Raw genomic sequence first — 25320 nt, 5'->3', positions numbered from 1 at the left:
TGGCACTGGGATGAAGGATCAGAAGTACAGTGCCTTGTAAAAGTAGTCAGCCCCCAACCCTTTGATCAAAATCCCTGGTTGTAATACTCATTTATGTGAACAATGTTTATTTGTGAATCCCATTCTCCTTTTTTTCACAGTAGAACCCTAAAAACAGGGAAAATTGTAAAATGTGAAAAACTAAAAATTAAAAACCTGAAATGTCAGCAGTTCAAAAAAAAACATTGCCCCTTGTTCAGTGCTCAGTTGAAAAATCTATTATGGTCAGTAGTCTTTTTGGATAAGATTTGACCAGCTCTGCACATTGTGAGGGAGCAAGAATGGCCCCTCCTTGCAAAATTGCTCAAGCTGTGCCAAGTTATTTGGGGAGCAGCAGTGGACAGCAGTCTTGAGGTCTTGCCAGAGATGTTCAATCAGGTTAAGGTCAGGATTCTGACTGGGCCACTCAAGGACATCAATTTTGTTCATTTGAAGCCAGTCTATGGTTGCTCTGCCACTGTGCTTTGGATCATCGTCCTGCTGAAAAGCTTCAGGTTTGAGATGACACCGGTGAACCTCTGCGACTTCTGGATAATGGCTAACGAAACAAGGATAGCAACTAAATACATTGCATTCATCGCAAGTAATAGCCTGTAACTTCCCTTTGGACTTGGAGGCAATTCGATATGGCAGAGCCAAGGCAAGATGAGCCGGCTTGCCCATGACTGAGAGCATGGAAGAGCATGAAAGAAAGGGCATAGGCCGAATCGAAGCTGCAGGGTCCAGATGCCAGGCGCAGCAGACAACAGTGTGTGGAGGGAGAATTGCAGGCAAAGTCTGGTATGTCCAAGCAGCAGAAGCTGTTGTTCAGACAGAGAGTTAAGCACCGGGCCATATTGAAAAGCTCAAGGTGTTGGGGCCCGAGGTGAGATACAGGCCAATTAGGATCACTGCTCCATGTCGTTTACTCGGCTCTGCGCTGAACTATGGGTCTCAGTCTCAGACACTCTTTGAGGACCAGTCCAGAAACACGGTTTCGTTGCTTTTACTGTTTGCATGATTTTTTTAATTGCATGTTGGGTGTTAGACAGTGTATGGGGTTTGTTTTTGGGTTTCTTTGTTTTTGTGGCTGCCTGTTAGGAAACGAATCTCAAGGGTGTGTAACTTATACATACTTTGAACTTTGAAAGACGGACTTCCTCCGCAGTTCAAGCTTTCTGGTAGCAGGTTTTTATCCAGGTTCTTTCTGTATTTAACAGCATTCATCTTCCCATCAACCCCGATGAGATTTCCTATCCCTGCTGCTGAAAAGCATTCCATAGCATGATGCTACCTCCACCATACTTTACAGAAGGGATGGTTTTACCTGGCTGATGCACAGTATTAGATTTACACTGCATGTACTGCTTAGTGTTGAGACCAAAATGTTCAACTTTAGTCTTACTGAACCACAAGACTTTCTTCCACATCTTTACAGCATCTTCCAAGTGATGTTTGTAAAGCCATGACAGGCAAGGATATGCTTTTTTTAAAACTCGGGTTTCTTCCTTGCTACTCTTCCATAAATACCCGTTCTGTGCAAGGCCTTAGATATTATTGGAGCCATGAACTTCATCTCCATTTGCAGCCACTGACTTCTGTAGTTCACTCAGTGACTGTTGGCATCACAGTATCCTCTCTTACAACTTCCATTTGTCTCCGGCATTTAGATTTAGAGGGGCTGCCTGACCTTGGTAGTGTGGCTATGCTTTCATACTTTTTCCGCTTTTTTTCAGATGGACTGCACTAAGCATGGAGGTATTTTCAGTGCCGTTGAGACAGTCTTGTATTTTTCCCCAGATTTGTGTTTCTCTATTATCATTTCCCTGACTTGTCTTGAATGCTCTTTTGTCTTCATTCTGGCTTCTGTTGAAAATCTGCCATACTATTGGAGCTTACGGAGAGAACGGGTACTTATTCTTAAGAATTTATTGAAAGCAAGTAAACCTCCAATTTTCTACATCAACAAATTGGGTGAGTTGGTAAGGTAATATATTGAAACTGAGGAAAGTTAGCGTAGTGATTACAGAAGGGACTTCTGGGTGATTCTTGCATATTGCAGGAGATGATCAAGGCATCCTGGATTCACTCACAAAGATAGTTCTGTTGTGCTCCTTTAACACCAGCTAATATTTAATTACTGGTTTGTATCTGCAATGATGTGTTTGGTTGTAAATGTTTTTTTTGTAGGCAACCATTTGGAAGCTCCCTGGATGATCTACTTTGCCCACCCACTACTGCCGAAGCTCAGAATGACGAGAAGGCCCTGCTGGATCAGTTGGACACACTGCTGAGCAATGCAGATGAAATGGGGCTAGAAGAAATTGACAGGGCATTAGGAATTCCAGATCTTATCAGTCAGGTACAGCAATTAATCCTTCATCTATTTTGTTTGATTGCTCTTTGCACTTTTCTGTGCATTTCCTGAGCTCAGACTACCCATTGTTTAACAGAAAGGGCGATCAAACTCATCAGATGTTAGCTTCAACAGCATTTAATTGAGCATTTTATACATTTCCTCTTATTTATTCCACTTTGTTCCTAAAATGTTCTTCATTGATACATTTGCAGACAATATATACTTCCGCTGACATTCGAAGGCAAATATGCTGTGTATTTTTATCACAACCAAGAGAAAATCTGCACATGCTGGAAATCCATGCAACACACACAAAATGCTGTAAAAACTCAGCAGGCTAGGCAGCATTTTGTGTGCGTTGCTATGTATCTTTATCACTGCTTGACAGTGTTTCTACTTCCAAGGAATTAAGAGATGTGTACCCAGAGGTCAACATTCCCTAATTGCCTACCATTTACCGTACATGTCCTTACTCCTATTTGGCTTTCCAGTACACATCACTTTGCACTTCTTGAGATCAAGTACCATCTGCTAATATTACCTGCCTTTTGAATCAGAGTTAGCTGAAGTAATGCATTCAACAGTAGCTCATAAACATAAATGATACTCTAAGTATCATCCCACTCTCCATTATTTGTAATAATTGCTCAGGCTGTTTTGAACAATGTCTTTTTGTTTTTGTTTTCACATCTCCCTGTTTCTGCTGTTTACAGTTCAAAGTCTTCAATTATTTGAAGGAGGCTGATTTGACAAATCTTTTAGGAACAAGGAAAGCTATTTGTGTAGAGCTGGTCAATCTATTGGATGTGATTGAGGAATTGCAATGGATCATCCATTTGCAGTGCCTATAAAAAGTATTCATCCCCCTTGGAAGTTTTTATGTTTTATTGTTTTACAACATTGAATTACAGTGGATTTAATTTGGCTTTTTTGACACTGACCAACAGAAAAAGACTCTTTTGTGTTGAAGTGAAAATAGATCTCTACAAAGTAATCTAAGTTAATTACAAATGTAAAATACCAAATGATTGATTGCATAAAGTATTCACCCCTTCAATATGACACACCAAATCATCACTGGTGCAGCCAATTGGTTTTAGAAGTCACAGAATTAGTTAAAAGGAGATCTGTTTTTGGAGACCTGTGTGCAGACAAGGTGTTTCCATTGATTGTAGTAAAAATACACCTGTATCTGGAATGTCCAGCTGCTGCTGAGTGAGTCAGTATCCTGACAAAAACTACACCTTGAAACCAAAAGAACACTCTAAGCAACTTTGCGAAAAGGTTATTGAAAAGCACAAGTCAGGAGATGGATACAAGAAAATTTCCATGTCACTGAATATCACTTGGAGAAATGGAAAGAATATGGCACAGCTGTAAATTTACCTAGAACAGGCCACCCTCAATAACTGAGTGACCGTGCAATAAGGGGACTAGTGAGGCAGGCTTAAAAACAACAAAGTTAATATCCTGGAGTGGCCAAATCAGAGTCCAGACCTCAATCCAACTGAGAATTTGTGGCTGGACTTGAAAAGGGCTCTTCACTGTCAATCTCCATGCAATCTGACAGAGCTTGAGCAAGTTTGTAAAGAAGAATGGGGAAGAGTTGCAGTGTCCAGATGTGCAAAACTGATGGAGACCTATCCACACAGACTCAGGGCTGTAATTGCTGTCAAAGGTGCATCTACTAAATACTGACTTGAAGGGGTTAATACTTATGCAATCAATTAATTTGTGTTTTATATTTGTAATTAATTTAGATTACTTTGTAGAGATCTGTTTTTACTTCGACACGAGTGAGTCTTTTTCTGTTGATCAGTGTCAAAAATGGCAAATTAAATCTACTGTAATTCAATGTTGTAAAACAATAGAACATGAAAACTTCCAAGGAGGTGGGGGGGGGGTGAATACTGTTTTATAGGCACTGTAATTCTTCATAATAGTATTTTAGTATATTGAGACCACACTAATTCCAGGTTATTGTATTCATAGGTTCCTCTTGTTTGCATTGAACCAACCAATTTCTCCTCTTAGGTTTTAATGAGAATGACTTTTTAAGTAATTGAGTGGAATTCTGTTTTGCTTTCTTGGAAAGAGCTTCGCACTTACGCAAATAATGTCAAATTCAAACATCAAAAATGCAGTGTATTACATGAACACCTTTTATGTAGTATTGCAGTTGTGTGTGTATAAAACTTGTTCATCACTTTGCACGTTAGACCAGAAGACCATAACATAGGAGCAGAATTTGGCCATTTGGCCCATCAGGCCTCTCCACCATTCAGTCACGGCTGATCCATTATTTTCCCTCCTCAGCCTTCTCCTTGTAACCTTTGACGCTGTGGCCAATTAAGAAATTTTCAATCTCCGCCTTAAATACTCCCAATGATTTGGCCTCCACACTGCTTGTGGTAACAAATTCCAAAAAACCAACCAGAAAAGGATCATTACCTCTTACTGATCAGCCAATACTCTAACCATACTTTCCTGTAATACCATGGGCTCATAACTTGGTAAGCAGCCTCATGTGTGGCACCTTGTCAAAGGCTTTAGAATTCTGCAAAACGATTTGCAATGTTGTATTAGGTGAAGTGGATTGACAAATCTAAAAGGGAAATGGCTTTGTGCCATAAACTAGGCCACTGTCTATATATAGAATTTGAATTTACGAATTATAATTTGAAAATATTGCATATGAATATTTGAATTACTGTGTCTAAAGGTTTTGAAAATTAATTGAATTAACCTTTTTTTAAATTTTGCTGCCTAGGCTCAGCCTCTTGAGGCACACTCAGAACTGTTTTCCGGTCAAGACACAGCCATGATGTTAGAACAGAAAGCTATGTATAGTCAGCCATTTCCTTCACAGGCTGGACCAGCACAAGGGTGCTATCCTTCCATGCAGGGCCAACAACCAGGTTTTAATCCCATGATGAATCAAATGGGTCAACAAGGCAGCTTTCCCCTTCCGAACATCCATGCCAGAGCAAACTTTGCTCGACATCGTATGATGAATGCTTCTGCTCCCAAACAACTTAGATTTCAACTTCAGCAGAGGTTGCAAGGACAACAGCAGGTAAGAGCAGCTTCTTTAATATTTAGATTTTAATGATGAACGTGTTTAATCTTATTAGGATGTTCTTGATGTTTGGTCTTGATCACAAGGAAAGGCCATTTCTGAGAAGCAGATTTTCACTGTCTCAAAGTCAGTACTTGTACCTAATAAAGTGGCCACTGAGTGTATGTTCATAGTTTTCTGCTGCTGTAAGCCATTTACTTCAAGGTTTGATGTGTTGTACATTTACTGTTGTAATGCGTGATTTGAGTTACTGTCGCCTTCCTGTCAACTCAAAGCAAGCTGGCCATTCTCTTCTGAACTGATGCATTAAGATGGTGTTTTAGCCCTCCAAACTGCTGCTCGCTTGACATTTATCACATCATTCTTTGTAAACGCTGGAAACAGTAGTGTGTGAAAGTCACAGGAAATCAGCAGTTTCTGAGCTACTCAAACCACCCCGTCTGGTACCAATGGTGGAAGTCACTTAGATCACACTTCTTGTCTATTCTGATGTTTGGTTTAAAGAACAACTGAACCTCAAAGTTCAAGATACATTTACAGGCTGCTACAAAATAAAGCAACCCAATAGAGCCCATTAGAATAACAGAAGACTGTTAACGCTCAATGTGCAGAAAAGAAGCAATCATGTAAACAATAAGCAAATAACATTCTGATAAAAAGTTCACAAAAACTGAGTCCATTGCCATGAACTAATTTCATCGCTGCAGCCTGTACAGTTAGTTGGAGGCCACAACCTCGGTTCAGCTTAGAGACAAGCAGACCTCATGAGCAGCGAGCTGAATACCGGTCCATCCCTCACCTCCAGCCCGATACACTCTTGGGCTTGAACCCTTCTGCCTCGATTCAGTCTTTACCTGACTGTTCCAATCTGGCCCATTGCTTAAATTCATCAAACATCAGCCTACTCATCATTCTCAGGCCTGGGCCTCGCTGCCTTGCCTCATATCTGCCTCTTCGAATCGCTTCCAAGTCCAACTCAGCATGGCCAAACGTTGGCTCATACCCTGCTTTCGGGCTCGGGCCCAGGCCCCAATGCCTCAATTCGACCTGTACACACCACGTTGCAACTGTCCTCCACCTTTGAGACTTCAGTTTACACCTCAAAAAAGCCAGGTCATAAAGGCAGTTCAAAAGTTCAACTCCAAAAAGGAAGTTGCAGGCTATTGATTGCTGTCCTGATAAAGGGTCTTGGCCCAAACCCTCGACTGTTTACTCTTTTCCATAGATGTTGCTTGGTCTGCTGAGTTCCTCCAGCATTTTTGTGTTTGTTTGCTTCTGATTGCAGTAAATGTTTTTGAGAAAAAGTCTGATGAATAAAGTAGCTTTTGCTGCCAGCAAGTCATTGCTGTGCTCACCAGTGCCATCTTGACTCTGTCTGCATGCTTTTATGCATTAAGTTCATGCCACGTGATTGGCTGATCAGATATTTGCATTAATGAACAGGTGTACAGGTGTACCTAATAAAGAGGGCACTGAGCGTATATTAAGCAAATAGTTGACAGGCACTTGCTTGCTGAAATGTGAATGATATTTGAATGTGGTTTCTTTGGAGACTGATTATAGCCATCTTGAGAGACCAGTTGGAAGGATGCTATTACAGAAGCCACCAATAGTCCATGATTTTAGTGTGGAAGAAGCACTAGTGTACCTGCCAGATCATTTTAAAGTTAATTAGCTTGGTACAGATCTGCAATGGCTCTTAAAAGATTTATGGTTAGATTGTACAAAGATGTTTCAAGGTTACATTATTGACCAAATTATTTCCAGCCAAGCTAGAGATGATTGTGTAATTAAATCATTGATCAAGCCTGTTAATTGCAGTGGAGTTAAGTGACTGAAATTATTCAGTGCATATAATTTTTATTTAGCCTTCATTTACTGTATTTCTGTTAAGAAGTTACCCAGTCTTTACTGGGAGACACTTCTGTAGTTTCATCCACATAAATTGACAAACTGTTTTGTACAGTGGCCTATTCCAGCCTGCCTTATTTCTTAGGCTAATATTGTGTTGCCAATTCTGTTGAGCATTCTGCCAACACCAGCAAGTATGCAATTAAACAAACCACTCTGATGATAGAGGCAGAGGGATACTTGACCTCTGACAAATAACATTTCATTATAGAAGTTAATATTAACTGTAACCTTCTCCACAGAAATAACATGTTTTACAGAAATTATGTTTTTAGTATTTAGATTTTAAGTTTTATAAATGGATATTGAATTTCTTGAAAAAGTTATATTTCAATATTCCTTCCTGAAACTACTGGATTATATTTTGTCATTAAAGATGCATAGTAACTTGCCTGAGGAAAAAATACACTCAACATTATTTGTACTGAATATATTCAGGCAAAGTGTTTGAACCCCAAACTGGCTTCCCTTTTATCTGATTCATGTCAATAACATTACCAGCATCTAAGAAATGGAAAATGTTACCAGCGTAAATGTGCAGACCCTTGCCCCTTTCCCCAAATCTATCACAGCCAAATCCATGGTATATTGTCTTGATTTTTACCATTGTTATGATTCTTCATCAGCCATGAATATTATTGTGGAGCTCCTGTTTATCAGGGCTGATAGATTTTAGTATTTCAAAGGAATCAGTTGTTTTAGAAATTTGCAAAGATTACTCTGTAATCAAATGGAATTTTTTTGTCCTTTGTACAGAAGGTGTAGTCATGACTTGTCACTTCCCCATGCAAAGGGAAAACCATTTGATATCTTGTACTTGGGCTGCCTGCTCACTTTGATTACTACTGCTGCTGTTCCTCATGGAAAATGGCAATTTTTCTTGATAATTGAGGATGTGGTAGAAATAAAAAGATTATTCCAACTTGTCTTTAATTAAGAAAATAAAATGAAAAGAAAATAAGAGTATAAGAATATGGGAGCAGAATTCAGCCCATTGAAAAGGAATAGTAATAGGTCATATGTCACTAGGCTTCTTGCATTTTGGGAAATGTGGTTTGCTGCAATGTATAGAGTACAGTCTATATCTGAATCAGAACTGGATATATTTAATTCATATTTATATTTTGAAGCTTATGAATCCAAATCGTCAGTCCCTTGGAGTCAAACTGGAAAATCCCAACACGGTTAATCCAGCTCTTCGACCAGGCATCCAACAGCAAATGGTAGCACAGGTAACGATTCATCTTCAATCTTTTATTGTCAAAATATTAAGCTGTTTTTACAAAAATAATGTTCCCCCCATAGATTAATTGCTAAACATTTTCCTGTGTATGTATACGTTTTCCATCATTGAAGTACATAATTTGAATTCATAATCTAAACTTGTTGTATAATAGGTCTATTGCATACATTTATAATAACTTCTGACCTCTCCTGTGTTATCACTGTACTCATTCTGCACATAGTTTTCATTAAGCAAACATGCTATGAACAGTTTTTAGATTCAAAAGGTATGATTTGTAATTACTACATAGAGAATATGTATCAATGAGAGTTGGTGAAAGTTACTTCAGTGGCCAAAGTCTCAGATAATCCATCTCTGCCTGAAATTTTTAAAAAAACTATTTATTCCAGCCCAGAGACAGTGAAACTTTTCATATGCAGTTATCTCTGACAGTGCCGCCTTATAAAAGTATTCAGACCCTAACCCATTATACACATAAATGAGTATTATGTGCCTTTATTTCCTGTGGAGCATCAAGAAAGCTCACCTCTGTCCCAGGATACTGACGGACTTTTACCGTTGTACCATTGAGAGCATACTCACCAACTGCATCTCAGTGTGTTATGGCAGTTGTCCCATATTGGACCGCAAAGCACTCCAGCATGTAGTGAAGACTGCCCAGCGGATTATCAGCACCCAATTGCCCAGCATTGAGAACATCTGCTGCCTGGGCAGGGCGAAAAGCATTATCAAGGATGCATCTCACCCTAACCATGGACTTTTTACTCTCCTCCCATCCGGTAGGCGCTACAGGAGCCTCCGCTCCCGCACCAGCAGACACAGGAAGAGCTTCTTCCCTGAGGCTGTGACCCTGCTGAACCTCCCATCACAGTGCTAAGCACTATTGCACCCATATTGTACTGTCTCAGTACTTACATTTGTGTGCTGTAGCACTTACATTTTATTCGCAGTTATTTTGTAAATAACACTATTCTTTGCATTTCTGGTTAGGTGCTAACTGTATTTCACTGGCTTTGTATCTGTACTCAGCACAATGATAATAAAGTTGAATCTAATCTAATCTAATTACAAGCGGGGATTTTGATCAATTTAACTGAGAATTTTTATTTGTGAACTCCATGCTCCATTTTTGACTATGGATCCCAAAAAGCAGGGAAAATTGGAAAGCATGAAACCTAAAAATTCAAAAACTGAAATGTCAGTGGTTCAAAAGTATTAATCAGTATCACCTCTCACAGCTATGACAGCCAGTAGTCTTTTTGGATAAGTCTCTAGTAGCTTTGCATAATGTGAGGAGCAAGAATTGCCTGTTCCTTCTTGCACAGTTGCTCAAGCTGTGCCAGATAAGTTGGGGAGTGGCAGTGGATAGCAAACTTGAAGTCTTGCCAGAGATGTTAGAATGGGTTAAGGTCAGGGCTTTGACTGGGCCACTCAAGGACAGCACTTTTCTCCATTTGAAACCACTCCATGATTACTCTGGCAATGTGCTTTGGGTCATTGTCCTAGAGGGGTGGCCTGATCTTGACAGTTTGGCTGTGGTTTCATATTTTTTCTACTTTTTCATGATGAACTGCACTGAGCTCTGTGCCTTTGAGATGGTTTTGTACCCTTCCCCAGATTTGTGCTTCTCTACTATGATTTCCTGACTTGTCTTGAATGCTCTTTGTCTTTATTTTGGTTTGGTCAATTGAAAAATGTACCATACTGGTGGACCTTACAGAGAGAGGGGGTATTTATTCTTAAGGATTCATTGAAAATAATTGATCATCCAATTTTCTGCGTCAACAAATTGGGTGAGTTGTAAAGTAATATACAGTATTGCACTTAAGGAAAGTTAGTGTAGTAATTACAAGGAAGAGGAATGCTTTTTCAGCCTCACAATTTTGGTTTTTAATCTTTAGTAAATTGTTGGTAGGTTTTGGAATTTTTCTTTTGATTTGACATGATGCACAATGTTTTGTAGATTAGCTCAAAAAATCCTGCTTCAATATATTTTAAGTTTAGGGAATGAAATGATAAAACGTGAAAATATTGTAGTTGTGGGTGCTGAATACTTTTTCAAGATGTTGTACATATGTTGTGAAACTTGTTTTATAGCATTGATACAGAGCAATACATAAAATATGCTATAAATGATATGAAATAGCTAAAATAATTAAATGTACTGCAAAAAGAGCCAGAAGTATTCAAGTTATGTTTATGGTTTCATTGTCTGTTCAAAAATCTGATGGTGGGGGTGAAGAAGCTGTTCCCAAAACATTGAGTGTTTGTTTTCAGGCTTCTGATGGTAGTAATGAGAAGAGGGCATGTCCTGGGGTGGTCGGGGTCCATCATGTTGGATGCTGCCCTTTTGAGGTATCACCTTTTGAAGATGCCCTCGATGGTGAGGATGCTTGTGCCCGTGATAGTGCTGGCTGAGTTTACAGCCCTCTGCAATTATTTAAATTATCATTGTTTTATGCTGATCTACCATTGTTATTTGAATTTGGATAACATGAGTAATCTACCACTGTTTTGGAACTTGCACACAATGCCCTGTCTTCTCAACGTGATACAAAATGACAAAATCGCACTCCAATCCTGACAATGGTTTGTGAATTACTGTGGGCTGTTTATGTCGTCTTCTGTACTCATTTATAGGGCTTTCTCAATGCACAGATGATGGCCCAGAGACACCGAGAGATCTTGAGTCAACAGCTTCGTCAGAGGCAGATGATACATCGAGCCATGATCATGCGACAACACCAACAGCAAGGTTTCAGTCCTCCACCCAATGTAACGGCTCCTACTGGCATGGAAGCTCCCATGGGAGGTCCTCAGATAACTCCGGCATCACCGCAACAATTCACGTACCCTGCAAATTATGGTATAAAATTCATTCATTTTGCATTGCATTTATGTGATATCCCATTGCCATTATCAAAACAGACCTTCTGTGTTCAACAGTGAGTTCAATGTTATCACACATTTCTGGCCTTTGTTCTTCATTCCTTTTGTTATTTTAGATAACTGTATTTTATGTCTAGTATTTGTCATTTAATCCCAACTCCAAGCACAGACCTGCCTTGCTCTCTTACCCTCTCTGCTCCCATTCCAACCCATCCTTTTGCTGGATCTCAAACCTTTTAGTCTATAACTTTTCCAAGTTCTGACCAGAAATATTAACTCTCTTTCTGTTTTCATAGATACTGTGTGACCTCCTGAGTATTTTCAGCAACTGCTATTTTAATATCCTTTATCTACTGTAGCTGTCAGCATTTCCCTATTGTTTTTTACAGAATTTCCCCATACCTGCTCCAAGCCTCTAAAATCCCTGTGCCTCCAATTCTGGCCTTAGTGAGATTGCACTTGGAGTATTGTGTGCAGTGTTGGTCTCCTAGCTACAGGGTGGATACGCTTAAGATAGAGGGTACAAAAAGTATTCACAAGGATATCAGAGGCTTGAGTCATAAAGAAAGACTGAATATGCTTGGACTGTTTTCCTAGAGTGAAGGAGGCTGAGGCTACGTCCACTCTAGATCGGATGATTTTGAAAATGCTGGTTTCGAGTAAAAACGATAGGCGTCCACACCAGGTGTTTTTGAAAATACCTCTGTCCACATTAAAACGGGTATTTGAGCGAATCTCCTCCTACTGGGCATGTGCAGGACACAACTATGGAAAACAAGCGAAGAGGAAACGGTATACTTGGTGCGCGTTTGTCCAGTTACAGACTAGAAAAACTTAAAAGAAAATTGCCAAACAATGGACAGCTATTGGCTGTTGCACAGGAGGACCTAAAACTAAAAAAAAACAAATACTGAAGTGTACGGAGGCAGCCGACAGGGAGTTCACGGACAGTATGACCCGGCTGACGACGAACATTGAAAAACTGACTAACTCTGTTGCAGAGGGGTTTGCAATGGTGAGGAATATGATGGCTCCCCCCTCCCCCCAGTACTTTTCACCGCCACAATACCAGCCTCACAGCCACTACAATAGCTACACATACGGACACACAGACCCCCTGGTGGCCCCACCAACATCTTCCCCACTCCCACAGAGGGGTCACCCTGGAAACATTTCCTACTGCCGTAGTTTCTTCACCAATGAAAGGGATGACAGGTTTTTTAAAACCTCCCATTACCCTGTGCACAGTACAACGCCCAACCGGCGTTTTCAGATTTAAACACTCTGGAGAGCATTTTAGAAAAACTCCGTTTTGGGGGGGAGGAAAACACTGTTTCGGTGTGGACGGAGGGTCAAAACGGAAAGAAAAAGCTTCGGTTACGGATTTATCTGGTCCAGTGTGGACGTAGCCTGAGGGGGTGATCTAATAAAAGTACAGTAAGTCATGAAGGGCGTAGATAAGCTAAATGGTCACAGTTACTTTTCCCCTAGGATAAGAAAGTGACAGGAATATGTGCTAGATAGCACATATTTAATGTGAGAGCGGAATGATTTACAGAGAACCTGAGGGTGGAGATGAAGGACCTCAGTCTGGAATGTCTATTGCCCATTTCACTGCATAGATGCTGTCTGACTCAGTGAGTTCCTCCAGCGTCTGTTGTGTGGAAGCAAATCGGAACTGGTTTATTATTATCTCGTGGACCAAGGTACAACAAGTTTGTCTTGCCTACTGTTCATACAATTCATTACCTGGTGTATTGAGGTAGGACAAGGTAAAATAAAATAAAATGCAGAATAAAGTGTAACAGCTGCAGAGAAAGTGCAGTATAGGTAGACAATTAGCTGCAGGATCATAATAAGGTAAATTGTGAGGTCAGTAGTAGGGAACCATTCAATTGTCTTATAACATTGGGGAAAGTGCTATCCTTGAGCTTGGGTACGTGCATTCAGGCTTTTGTATCTTTTGCCTGAGGAGAGAAGAAAGAATATCTAGGATGGTTGGCGAAGATCTTTTGATCTCATTGAAGATCTTTTGATGCTCATTATCCAGGTAGATGAAAAAAAACCATGTGGTCACTGGCATGGAGACACTGCCTGTCCAGTAAGAGTCAAAATGGGAAAAATTACAAAATGAATATCTGTGTTTTATCTGCTGGAATTGCAGTGAAATATCTTTGCCTTTGATTGCAAAGAGACTTTTATTGGCAAATTGATAAATGACTGTGGTTATTCAAAAGTGTGAATGGATTGGCTGTGAATAGTAGGAACTGGATTAACTAATTTTCTCTATGCAGGTATGAATCAGCAGACTGATCCAACTTTTGGCAGGGCTCCCAGCCCTCATAATGCACTCATGTCGAGAATGGGCCCTTCACAAAATCCCATGATGCAACACCCTCAGGCTGCTTCTGTCTACCAAACAACCACTGACATGAAGAGCTGGTCCACTGGAAATATGGGTGGAAATAGGTATGTTATTTAGAGCTATTGGTTAATGCAGAAGCTATTTAGATTGTTTGCACTATTTCAAGTTAAGACATATGGTTCAATAGGGGTCCAGCACAATAATATATAGGCTACGTTGCTTGCCTAGAGTTTTCATATTTTTGCGAGGGAGGTGGCTTGTCAGTGTGTGCTGTATGTGAGGATCACAGCTGTGAACCCAAAACTTGAATGATTGGGGTTTAAAAAAAACATTCAGTCCAAAGAACTCCTGAGATGTTTTCCAATTCTGTTTTGGCACTGAACTGGATCAGTCGTTCATACATTGTCAAATTAAAGCAATATACACTCAGTGGCCACTTTATTAAGTGCACCTATATACCTCATTAATGCAAATTTCTGATCAGCCAATCATGCGTAAAAGCATGCAGGCATGGTTAAGAGATTCAATTGTTCAGACCAAACGTTAAAATGGGGAAGAAATGTTATCTAAGTAACTTTGATTGTGAAATGATTGTTGGTGCCTGATGGGGTGGGTTGAGTATCACAGAAGCTCCTGATGTGCATGAAAAACTCAAGAGAACAGTCCCTAAAGTTTACAGAGAATGGTGAGAAAAACAATTCCTTGGGGTAAAAAAACAGCTTGTTAATGAGAGAGGTCAGAGGAGAATGGTCAGACTGCTTCAAGCTAGCAAGAAAGCAACATTAACTCAAAAACCACACATTACAGCAATGATGTGCATTACAGCATGTTAAAACTTGATGTGGAAGGGCTACCGCAGGAGAAGACCACAAACACACAACAGGAGGTACCTAATAAAGCGGCCATTGAGTGTATGGCTACCCTTCGAAGTCTTACTGTTTTTTTTAAGTGAGATTAACCTCTCACTCCCAATTTGTATTACAGGTCTATAGTGGGTTTGAATTAGAAATCACTTGTACCAATACTAAATGTTTAGTGTCAGGTGGAAAGTCAGCTAGACTATGTGGGCTATGAACCACAAGCATTAATATTCTTTCTCTGTATAGGTGATAAAAGCTGAAACAGTTTGCTGGCATAGCGAACAACAAATTTGCTAGAAAGGATAAGAGAAAAGCATTGGGCTTGTTTCTTTTAAAGGGAGATAGCTAAAGAGTTAAATGCCCTCCTAACACATGAATCTTACTTTCATCATGCAGACATCATTCCTCTGGAATAGTCTACGGTGATTAATGAAATTGAATAGATGTAAATTAGCTTATCTTGTTTTTTTTTCCCTGCAGTGCTTTTCCTCAGCAATCTCCACAGCAATTTGGGCAACAGACAAATGCTAGCACGTACAACAACCTGATGAATATGAACAACAACATGCCAGTAAATGCCAGTGGTAACAGTATGGGTCAGATGCCAGGGCAGATGGGCATGGCCCCAATGTCTGTGTCAGGGATATCAAGCATGGGTCCAGAACAGGTAGGAATTTTCATTTAATAAATGAGTTTACATAGAATCTTTGTCTTACTATATCCCAAAAGTGTTTTACAACCAGTAACGCGTTTTTTGAAAGTGTGATCCACAAGAAATAGGATGATAAGTAATCTTGAAGCCTGTGAATCTACTGTGCTGTGTTCTTAGTTCAGGACTGAAATCATCCATTTTCTTGTCCTTTTCCCATACTTCTTAATGCCCACAAACCTGTCAATGAAATTTTCATACTTGATGAAGCATTTAGAACTCACTGTGGCAGAGGTTTCTAAAGATTTGCAAACCTTTGGCGTTGGAAAGTTTATTCATTTCAGTCCAAAGCAAGAAATTCAAAATTCTGAGTTCTACACTCTACAAGTTCACGGATCAATATTTCAGCGTATAACTTGTTAAGCCCCTTAAAATTTAGCATGCTTAAATAAAATTACTTATTTGATATGTTCAGAGAATTTAGGCCCATTCTACATTATCTTGCCTCATAGGACAACTTATTTATAGCAGGAACCAACCTAGTGAACCGGTTATTAATGAAATTTCTTGAGTCCTGGGACACTGCACTGAAGAAATGCGGTTGCAGTGTTTCTTTCATATAAATCTGCATTAGATTAAAGTATTAAAATAAAGAAGATTACTTCCAATGCATGTACATCAGGACCTACTTAAAAACTAGCTGAGGTTGCCAAGCCTTGATTCCTGCTGCATGGTTTGCCGGGTTGGCGAGGGTAAATAGATAAATCCCGATTGCAGACCTGATGGAGGGTCTCTGCTTGAAACAGCGACTGTCTATTTCCTGTCATATGCTGCCTGACCTGCTGAATTCCTCCTGCATTTTGTGTGTATTACTCTGGATTTTAAGCATCTGCAGAATCTTTTGTGTTTATGAAATAGATAAATCAATTACAATTTTTTATATATAATATATCTAAAGTCAAACTGCAGTATTTTGATTGCTCGTGAGTGATGATATCTATATTTTTGACTAAGACCCTGGCTTGGTAATGAAATGAAGGTTTTGCACAGAAGATCCAAGAAATGCTAGAATAGTAGTTTTGATTTTATTTTTCAGGAAGAGAAACTAATTTATGTCCTGAACGTAGAGCAAAACAGATGACTTTTAAACACCAGGGCCAGTGCAGAACCAATGACAATGTAATGAATGCATTTAGCCACACATCCTGAGTAGGGATAGTTGTAGCAATAGCAGTAATTTGGGGTTTTGTTTGTTGTGTCCTTTTATCTCTGATGATGCTGTAAGAATGTCGTGTGGAAAATGGAAATGCCACAAACGGACAGCTTGGGCTCTGTTAATTTCATTTCTCTGTCGCCAAGTTCATGTTGCATTATTTTTGTAAAAGTAAGTTTAAAAAACTTGCAGGTCAGTGGGTGCAGCAACATTTTATAGGGTTTAAGAGAAGCTCCTGGACTGTTTGATTCGATTTCTTCACCTTGATATATGATTCTTGTCATGGGACAAAAAAATGGATTGTTTGCCATCACTAACTTCACTTTTGAGTACCAAAGGAAATTGTGAATTATTTTACTGAACTGCCTTATATTTTTTGAAACAACTGACTGCATATTTTCAATTTTTTTTATGAAACAGAAATATTGCTGACAACTCAGGATGACTGTTCATCAATCCAAAAGGTTAACCTGGGTCCAGGTGGCTTGTGAAATCAGTGCACTAAGGATCTACAGTAGACACTTGCACAGAGAAGGAAATGGTGCCATCTTATGTGCTGCTGGTGTTTGGTGTGGCCCAACCAAAACCACTGTGCCAGCCTGCTAAGGTGTTCATTTCTTAACAATGGAGAACTGTTTCTCTGTTTTTATTAGATGTTTTATCAAAAAGCAGACTCTTGGCAACAGTACAGAGCCAGATCGAAAACTCAAATTGTTTAGGGTTTGCTTTGGTTTTTAATTCTCCTCTGATGTCATCTTTGCTTGCCAAATCTAGCATCTACTTTATTGCAGTACCCAGCCATGCTTTATTTTTCCTGACAGTATTGTGACATGTCATTCGCAATGTGGTCATCATACAGTTACGGACATTTGGGGGCAAAATGCCAAGTGACAGCATAGAACAGTGTGCTTGTGGATGCACTTTAGAGAAGATTGAAGTAGTCGAGGTTCACTGTTCTTGTGATCAGTGTAGCCATAGCTGCACATTGGCACATCCTTGATTTTGTTTGGATCATCTTTGCATTAAGTATTCCTCATTAGTATTTCAAAGATCACAACTATCTGTATCCCAACATCCAACTTTTTAAATCTGCATATGCAATGCCTAGCAATAATAATCTTCATTTTAAAATACTGCAGATAAAATTTTGAAATGGGAGTAATGTAAGGTGTGTGCTGTTGACTCTAAGCAAGGTACTGCAGCATAAAACACCTGGAAGCTGGCTCCTGTGAATATATCATGTAAATAATGAATACAATATTATATTATATATACACTTTTATAGGTCACATCTACGGATTTTTTTGTTTGCACAGCATTGGTGAGGCTAATTATTTGATGGACTTATTTCTGTACACTTGCCTTTTAGCATTAGTTCAGGTTGTTAGTCCTGTTTGCGCCTGGCCTTGACAATGGAACTAATTTGTACAAATGTGCAAAATGTTTAGATTTCCCCATGTTACCATCTAGACTTAATTTTGCAAAAAGGCTGCGTTTTTTTTCTCTTTCACAACTGTTGTCCCTCACTTTCCCCAGTTTCATTTACAAAAGAAGCTTCTGAAAAGTACAACTGTATTAACCTTGACCCTTAATCGAGGCTTAAATCAACTGAACAACAATTGATTAAAACTTTGAAGAAGGATTTATTTCTCACTGGTTTCCCTTTTAATTTGTGTTGAGATAGAATTCCCCATCGAGCCATTTGACCATCCTCACCTCTGAGAGGAAGGGAGGGAGTTACCTGTAAATTGTTGAACAGTTAATAGTTGCTGATTTCCTTGTGATGGATGATGTGAGAATCATGTTGAAGAGAAGACTTTCCGCTACTTCTATAAATTCAGGGAGATGGAATATAATTTTCATCATTAAAATGTGATCCAATTCTGATGTCGGGCCTCAAGTGACATTGCTTCAGACAGCAATTTATGCAGCTGTACTCCAAAGGAACAGCAGCTTGTACATGATGTAACTTACTGATTCTGTATAACTCTGAACGAGCAAACTCCATAATGATTTAATGAAAGAGCGTGAGAACTGACCATTGTGCAATTCCATGGGCAACACAGTAATATAAGGCTAAGTTTTGTTTGCTTTGGATTTTGGGGGTGCTGGTACTCTGGATTGCATCTGGCTTCAGCTCATTGATCTGGAAGAACTGTGTTAGCAGTAAATGCCACTGATTTCAAAATGTTTAATCAAAAACAAAATTCTTTGAATGCAGGGGGTATTTTTTCTTGGCAGTTAGAAACACATATATAAACTGTAGGTGAATGAGACTGATAAGCGATAAATATAGTATTGACAAATCACCTTAAAGATAACACAGACTGGAGTTCTTTTACATACCTTTAATTGTTCATTGTCCGAGCAATTCTATTTTGTTTTACCTTACATTTTCTCTGTTTTTTCTGTAATTTGTTTCTGCGTACCATTGTTTGGTATTGTCTTAACGACTCCTAAGATGGATAGGTCTGCTACTGTATTAAGAAGTAAAATGTGCAGCAAGGGCATGCATACAAAAATCACAGCCTCTAGTTTAATGCAGAGTTTGTTATTCTACTGTCAAGATGAAACTTGTTTCCCTAAATAAAGACAACATTATAAATGGATACTTTTACCTAATGATTTTAACATAACTGTTCAGCTAGTAAAGAAATCTATGCAATAATTCAATCACAATTATTGTTTATGTGGAGATTGAGACAAGATGCTGTTTCTGGCAACAATTACAGATATTACCACAAATTGAACTATCACAAATTGCACCCACTTTGGTTGAAGCAATTGATATGTTTTGTGCAGTTAATGGCCTGAGGCTAACTCTGATCATATTGATCACTTAACAGGTTTTTATTAAATGACTGGTTGCTTTTAACAGCAGCAGATACATTCCACAAGTATTCAATGGAGGGTTGTTTTTGTACAACACATACACAGGAGAAACACAGCATTTAATATTTACTTTTAGTATACTAATGACTGTTCTTGACTTGAGAGCATGTTTGCTTCAATAGGAGAACATTGATCAATACTCCCTGATTTTGTTCACATTGGATGCTCGAGTGGTACAGCCATTAGCAAAGCCGCCTCACAGCTCCACTGACCTAGATTTAGTCTTGACTTTGCAATCCCACCCATGTGTGGAGATCTTAGGTTTCCTGCATGGCTGTGTGGATTTCCTACAGTACTCCAGTGCCCTCCCACATTCCAAAGTATTCTGATTAATAGGTTAATCAGCAAAATTAATTCGAGTGCCAATGAGTAATTGGAGAATTTTGGTCAGGGAGGCTGGTTGTTGATGTTGCTGCAATTAGAAAATTATGATTCTCGTAATAGGTGCTTGATAATCAGTATAGATATTGTACACTGAAAGGCTGTTTCTCTCTTGTTTGACTCTTGATTCTTAAGAAACCCTCGCTGACCTCTGCTCAAGCTGTAATAGGTCAATATTGGGCAGGTATTTGTGCTCCATACTGTGCAGATGAACCAAACAAAACTCTGGCTGTCTGAAGTCAAACGTGGATGGAGTTGAGCAATAGGTACAGCACAGGTATTACAGCTCATCTGCTGTTTAGCCAAGTTGTCCAGTGGAAAATGTTTGAGTGCCTGTTGACTCCACTCATCTGGAAATTAAGAACCAGTTCTTAAGTTGTGAAAGTGGTATTAAATATTTACGCATGTGTAATTGAGAGTTGAGAATTTATTTTGCCAGACTTTTTTATTAAAGGGGAATCGGTTAAGTGAAACTACTCAGGTTTGCTATACATCTAGATTCGTGTCAAAACAAAAAAAGCTCAATTATCCTCATGTTGTGTGGGGGCTGGCAACAACCCAGTAACCTGACGTCATGAGTAGGCTGGCTGCAATGCAGTAGCAGATTCTTAGTATGAAATACCTGGGGAAAAATAAGTGCTTCATTATATTCAGGTGCATTTCTTGTATCTCAAGAAGGAAATAGATACTAAAAATGCAAATTTTTACATTCAGTGAAGAATTCTATTAAGAATATAACCAGTTAATGTGCATCTGTTATTGTTCATCGTTTTTTAAAACTTTCATACTGTAGGGAAATCACTTTCCTTTTAAGAAGTAGGCAATCTGATACAACAGATTTCCAGAACATCCCAACTAACACATTAGAAACTGTGGATGTCAGGCAGGATTTCTGATTTGAAAGTATTCAGGTCTCAAACTGCAGCCCAGTATATGAACATTCCTTGGTGCCTGAACATGCCCAGTTACATCTGGTGACATGGTACCTTTCACACTTGGGCATTCTCAACATAAACCATATTTTAGAGCTAATTCAGGACTGATTCTTCTGGTACTAGTCCAAGGTGATGGCATGGGGAAAAAAAAACACTTGTATCTTACGGGAAAAGCCCATTACTTATGTTCTATAACATTTCCAATTTACAAAATTAGTTATTTTACATGATTTAGTGAAACAGTGCATTTTATTTTTCTTTCCAGAGCTATTAACTGCAAAATTAAAAAGCAATATTTGATCTTTTTAAAAAAATTGAATTAACTGCTGATTGTATTGTCTTGGCTACATTTTTTGTTTCAGCAAGGAATATTTATATTTTAAAAATCAGTGCATCCACTCCTCTTAAAACATGTTTATTCCTTCAACATATGGAATTGCTCCTATTCCTGAAAGGTGTAAAGTTATCATTGGATGAGGAGGGACACACTTGTCCTTGCTAAAGAAACTTAAAAGTTCTTTGATTTCCTTTATAGCTCAGAAGATTCAGGCACATAGCAGCTGAGTCACATAGGCCAGGTTCAATCCATTTTTTAAACTGTGGAAGAGGGCTGATGCTCTATAGTTGTCCTTACTGACTCTGGGGAGGAGGAAACTGGCTGGGAATCTTACTCACAATACTGATAAAATTTATACATCAATGGATATCGGGGAAGCCAAGGGACAAGATTAGCTGTGTAAAGCAAACTCTTCAGGATTACTATTGAGTAGTTGTTGTTGGGGTTCGGTATCTCAGGCCACAGTTTCCTGTGGAACAATGGTCCAGCATGGATCCAATACCATCAGGAAGGAAGGCAGTGTAGGGAAACATATTTTGTGAGGATAGTGTATCTTTAGTCAATTTAAAATGACTTGGATTTTATTCAAAGTGAAACTTCAGTGACACTGTTTACAAATGGGTATCATCCTTTCAGGCTGAACACTGCTTTGAGTAATATCAGTAACTCATTGAAAAATGAAAAGGTTGGGCTGCATGTTTTCAGACCACCACGTTGATTCCCACCCTTCCTTGACAGTAAGTGACCATTTTCCCCAATGTACTTCACATCACAGAATGAGTTCAGAGCACTGTGAATAAAATGGAGTTATATTTTTAATGCTGAGAATTACCATTTTAAATTTCTGTACGATTATTATGTGCGATCTTAACTGGTGCTCTTGGAGATTTGGGATTTCTAGGTAAAATGTGTGCGATTATAGATTTTTAATTTTTGTTTTCATTTCTAGATTGCTTATGGCTTTAGAAATTGAGATTGTGTATTCAAACCCATTTCTTAACTGATAACACCAAATTGTACATTAATATAGTTAATGTATAGGTTTATTCAGTGGAGCAAACTATTTATTATTTAAATAAGAAATAATTAAATGCAAGTATTATAATGAGTCACTTTTGTTTTTTTTTCCTTTTTGCTTCTGCCCTTTTTGTTTTTAATTCTTTGTATCATAATTATGGATTTGAAAAATTTATGCTGGAAAAGCAATATTTGAAAGGCCATCTGGTGGAGACACAGTATTGAAGATTAGAAAGGATTCAATGAAGCAAGGTCTCAAGATTTCTAATGTATCCCTATGTTACATTTTGAGCAAAGCAAGGTATGAAAGCAAATTAATTTTAAGATGGCTCTGCAGAATAAAGGTAGAATGGTTAGCAGATATTGCTTTGACTGATTATTCGCCTCAATGTTAATGTTGTAAATAAAGATTTCTATTTAAAATGTCTTTGGCGATTTGTTACCGTATCTTGCTATTCAGCTGTTTGGAAACAGATGTTGTAAAAAAGCATTCTGTAAAAGATGTACATTAAATACACACAAGCCATGTCTGAATAAATTTTCATGATATTAAAGTGTGTGAATGTGAATGTTAAAACAACATAGTTGTACCATGTGTATCTTTTTATTCGTTGATCGTTAATGATGATCTTACTAACATTTGACCAAGAAGAATATCAAACCTGAAGCATTGCAATATGGAGGATAAGTTTACAAGAAATAGGGTTCACAATTCTTTATAATTTCAACAGAAAATCTGTTTAAACATTTATTTTCATATTGATGCGCAATTCTCTAAATTAGAAAGATAGTTTATCAATGATAGCATACTATTAACATGTTTATTATCGTGTTCCTTTTACCATGCCAGTTACTCAGATGTTGCTCCATTTCTTTGAAGTTTAGCTGTCCTGTAACATCAAGAATATCCAGAGGATTCGATGCTCAAATTGTTGGCCCTTGCGAGTCGGTGCCTTGTCACCAGGAAGTAAGCTTAGGAAGTGGGTGATTTGCATCCTGGCTGGCTTTACTGCAAGACTTGACTCCCTGGAAACATTACAAATGGCCATTGCCTTCCAGTGCAGGAGGAGACCAGGCTGTTTTAAAATGCTTTCTGAGCACAAAGAAACTGAACAGGATCATGCTGACCCAAGATCTGGCAAGCACTACATGGGATTGTATGCTCTATTTCAACATGTTATTTTGGTTGATTTATTAAGGGACTTCACTTGTTAAGAGAACTATAATTTCATTAATCCGAGATGAAATGAGAAGTTACAAATTTAAAAATAATATCGTGCCAAGCCCAACATTGAGTATAACCTTTTGGTAAAAACCAGCATTTTGTAATTATTTATTTAGCAGGTTTTTTCTTGTTATTTGCAAATTGGGAAACTGAAGGTTTTTTTTAATTGGTATGTAGTGCTTAGTAGCATTGTTAGTTTTAAACACGTGAGCTTTGTAGACATTGAGTTTGGAGTCTGAGATATTGGTAGCAAGTTTGAATTCAGCCCAGCAGTATTTCGAAGCAGAACAGATCCCAAACTTGATCTCTAAGGGCTCACGAAAAGAGAAATTTCAGAAGCAACAGGACAGGTCTCACATTTGAAAAAATCTCAGTCATGTTTGCAAATCCCCCTTTGAGGTTTTCCCCCATCTTCTAACCTTTAGGGCTGCAGTGCTCCAAGAAGTGCCCACACTTTCCTGCCCATCTTGATGACATATAATTTAATCACTGCTTTTAATGACCCTGCTTTCAGCTGTAAATCCCTAAATTCTAGAATTTCCTCCTTTAAAATCAGCTGCCGTTTTCCTACATTGAAATACTCCATATCCTACCTTTTTGGATAACCGTTTGGTTATTTTCCTGAGTATCTCTTTTAAAGACTTGATTTTGTTTCATGTTATTTTGTGGCCACTTCATTAGGTAGGTAGTAAAAAGGTCTCTGAGTGTATGTTCATGGTCTTTTGCTGCGACAGCCCATCCACTTAAAGGTTCAACGTGTTGTGCATTCAAAGATGCTGTTCTGCATTCCATTGTTGTAATGCGTGGTTATTTGAGTTACCATTGCCGTTCTGTCAATTTGAACCAGTCTGGCCGTTCTCCGCTGACGTTTCTCATTAACAAAGCATTTTTGCCCATAAAACTGCTGCTCCCTGGATGCTTTTATTGCTTTTCACACATTCCTTGTAACTTGTGTGTGAAAATCCCAGGAGCTCAGCAGTTTTTGAGCTACTTAAACCACCCCATCTGGCACCAGCAATCATTCCATAGAGAGTCACTTAGATCACAATTCTTCCTCATTCTGATGTTTGCTCTGAACAGTAATTGAACCTCTTGACCACGTCTGCATGCTTTTGTGCATTGAGTTGCTGCACATGATTGCTTGATTAGATATTTGCCCTTTTGAGCAAATGTACCTAATAAAGTCACAGTTAAGTGTATCTGGTGTCACAGGACATAAGAACATAAAGAAATAGGAGCAGGAGTAGGCCATCTGGCCCGTCGAACCTGCTTTGCCATTCAATAAGATCATGGCTGATCTGGGCATGGACTCATCTCCACCTACCTGCCTTTTCCCCATGACCTTTAATTCCCCTACTATGCAAAAATCTGTTCAACCCTGTCTTAAATATATTTACTGAGGTAGCATCCACTGCTTCATCGGGCAGAGAATTCCACAGATACACCACTCTCTGGGAAAAGCAGTTCCTCCTCATCTCCGTCCTAAATCTACTCCACCGAATCTTGAAGCTATGTCCGCTAGTTCTAGTCTCACCTACAGTGGAAACAACTTTTCTGCCTCTATCTTCTCTATCCCTTTCATAATTTTATATGTTTCTATAACATCTTCTCTCATTCTTCTGAAATCCAGCGAGTACAGTCCCAGGTGACTCAATCTCCCTTCATGGCCTCTCATCTCTGGAATCAACCTCCTCTGCACCGTCTCCAAAACTAGTATATCCTTCCTCAAGTAAGGAGACCAGAACTGCAGGCAGTACTCCAGGTGTGGCCTCACCAGTAACCTGTATAGTTGCAGCTTAACCTCCCTGCTCTTAAATTTAATCCCTGTAGCACTGAAGGCCAACATTCCATTTGCCTTCTTGATAGCCTGCTGCAACTGCAAACCAACTTTTTGTGATTCATGCTCAAGCATTCCCAAGTCCATCTGCACATTATGCTGCATTT

At 38.9% G+C, this 25320-nt stretch overlaps 1 protein-coding gene across 16 annotated transcripts in view; it reads left to right on the top strand.

Annotated features, from left to right (window-relative positions):
• The window catches only part of LOC134342716 (nuclear receptor coactivator 3-like), a 225418-nt gene extending 202672 nt beyond the window's left edge, over positions 1-22746 (top strand). For 15 of the 16 annotated variants that reach the window (XM_063041176.1, XM_063041171.1, XM_063041168.1 and 12 more), the window contains 7 exons: positions 2209-2380; positions 5148-5453; positions 8498-8599; positions 11254-11479; positions 13797-13971; positions 15208-15394; positions 17010-22746. In XM_063041176.1, the coding sequence (XP_062897246.1) occupies positions 2209-2380; positions 5148-5453; positions 8498-8599; positions 11254-11479; positions 13797-13971; positions 15208-15394; positions 17010-17021 (1180 nt within the window). In that variant the 3' untranslated portion in view covers positions 17022-22746. The remainder of the gene's footprint in view (positions 1-2208; positions 2381-5147; positions 5454-8497; positions 8600-11253; positions 11480-13796; positions 13972-15207; positions 15395-17009) is intronic. The other variant, XM_063041178.1, reaches the window with a different exon arrangement.
• The last annotated feature ends 2574 nt before the right edge of the window (positions 22747-25320 follow it).

The sequence above is a fragment of the Mobula hypostoma genome, chromosome 2 (assembly GCF_963921235.1).
Source record: "Mobula hypostoma chromosome 2, sMobHyp1.1, whole genome shotgun sequence".
Lineage (NCBI taxonomy): Eukaryota > Metazoa > Chordata > Chondrichthyes > Myliobatiformes > Myliobatidae > Mobula > Mobula hypostoma.
The sequence above is the reverse complement of the archived record's forward strand: the minus strand, read 5'-3'. Positions and strand labels throughout refer to the sequence as shown.